At 44.0% G+C, this 1,916-nt stretch overlaps 1 protein-coding gene across 1 annotated transcript; it reads right to left on the bottom strand.

The window, feature by feature from the left end:
• Positions 1-240: 240 nt before the first annotated feature.
• On the bottom strand, positions 241-1,626 carry LOC137748998 (protein IRX15-LIKE-like). Its single transcript, XM_068489179.1, has one exon. It carries the CDS (start codon positions 1,498-1,500, stop codon positions 520-522), a length of 981 nt encoding a protein of 326 aa, XP_068345280.1. The 5' UTR covers positions 1,501-1,626; the 3' UTR covers positions 241-519.
• Positions 1,627-1,916: the final 290 nt, after the last annotated feature.

Below are 1,916 nucleotides of genomic sequence, written 5' to 3'. Positions count from 1 at the left end.
ATAATTTCCACACACTGCTTTTATTGACCCAATTTTTTAACGGAGTTCGAATATTGATTTTGAAGTGCAGAATAACAAATTGAGATTTTTTTTTTTTTTTTTTGGGTCAAACGACAGATTTTGTTAGATTAGTCACTAACAAAATTCAGATCAACGCCGTCATGTAATAACTCAACTCCTTTCCACCATTGTAATAAATGACCACTTACACAAATTGAGATGTTGAATAATAGCTTGGACGAAAACTGAATTTCATATTTTCATTTTAGTGTAATAAAAATTACACTTTTGCTTGCATTTCCAAAAAAAGAGTATTATTTTTACAACCCACCCATGAAAAAAAACAGGAAAAAAAAAAGGAAAAAGAAGTTCTAAAAATTTAAAAACCAAAATCAACATAAATATCCACCCACGCTTAGTGCTTACCTCTTTTGTATGCCACATAATTCCAAATAACACTTGCTGAATCTTGCATGATGATGATTATTACTACCAAATTTAAACACCCACCATCACTAATTAAGACGATGCTGAAGAAGAAGAAGCAGAAGATTTCTTTGCTGCTGACGAAGACGACGTCGTGCGGTTGCCGCAGAACTGAAAGCTACTCTCGTCCATTCTCTCCAACACGTAATGCCCCATCGTCTCCGTCGCCTCCACCAAATTCTCCCGACACAAAAACTCGTTCCCAGCAACCCTCACCTCCGTCCCGCCAATATCATGCACAAACACATGCGTCTTCCCGTTCCCGCCCTTCTTGCTCCTCGCCAGCACCCCCGACGTGAATATCGGCATCACTCTCCCGGGCGCGTCCGGCCACCCGCCACGGGGCCCGTCCACCAGGATCACGTCCCACTCGACCTCGTACACGTGGTTGGGCAGGTCGTTGATCCCCAGCTTGCACTCGGAGAAGAGCAGATTCTGCACCGGCCGGCACTCGTTGCGTATTTGCTCTTTTGCCACGGCGATGAGCTCCTTGGTCTCCTTCACCTTTGTCGTGTACTGCACGTCGTAGGCGTCGATTTCGGGGTGCTTCTCCTCCATGTAGGCGGCGTAGTACCGGTTCTCGTCGATGTACACGGTACGGCCGTTGTTGTTTAGGGCTTTCCAGAGTAAGGTTTCGTGGGTAAGCCCGAAAATGAGCAAGTTGCATGGGGTGGAGCATTTTCGGAGCGCATCAGAGATGGGCTTGATGTCGGCGTACGACATTTTGAACGTGTCGTTGGATTTGGATGCGTAGTGGAGGAGGGTGTTGATGACTGTGGTGGGGAGCTGTGGGGCTGCGGTGTTAGTGGCGGTTATTGTGGCGGCGGGGATTGTGGTTGTCGTGGTGGTGCTGGTGGATGAGTACGCGTATAAGCCGCTTGTGTAGACGATTGTGAGGAGGAAGGCGAGTGTGAATAATGACATGAAGGCCAGAAGCCATAGGCGGTTGGAGTTTCCTTGCTTTTGGATGTAAGGATGGAGAAGGATCAGCTTTGTGTTGGTATTGTTCTTCATTTTTTGGGAATTTTACTTGGATTTGTTCACAGAGATCACAGAGAGAGAAAGAGAGGTTGATTATCAAGTGGAATTTGTGTTGCAAGTGATCATCTGACTGTCTCTCTCTCTCTCTCTCTCTCTCTCTCTCTCTCTCTCTCTCTCTCTCTAACTCTCCCCTCACTCTCTCTCTAAACCAAGTAATTTCTGAGGAGAATATTGGAGAGGGAATGATTTTTAAAGAATGTGTAGAATAAGCAAGCAGAAAATTGAAGCAATGTTGGATGAAGAAATTGAGGGTGACCTTACAATCACCCTCTTAGCATTCCATAAATAAAATTACAAAATAATTTTAGAATAAAAATGGTTTTTTTATTGTTGTTTCAGAGATGTTTAACTGTTGTTTAGTTGGTGGTTTGTTTGCATGTAATATTTTG

The sequence above is a fragment of the Pyrus communis genome, chromosome 10, assembly GCF_963583255.1.
Source record: "Pyrus communis chromosome 10, drPyrComm1.1, whole genome shotgun sequence".
Taxonomy (NCBI): domain Eukaryota; kingdom Viridiplantae; phylum Streptophyta; class Magnoliopsida; order Rosales; family Rosaceae; genus Pyrus; species Pyrus communis.
The sequence above is the reverse complement of the archived record's forward strand: the minus strand, read 5'-3'. Positions and strand labels throughout refer to the sequence as shown.

Excerpts from the sequence above, each read along its gene's own strand:
- LOC137748998 (XM_068489179.1), bottom strand. The coding sequence starts at position 1,500 with ATGAAGAACAATACCAACACAAAGCTGATCCTTCTCCATCCTTACATC.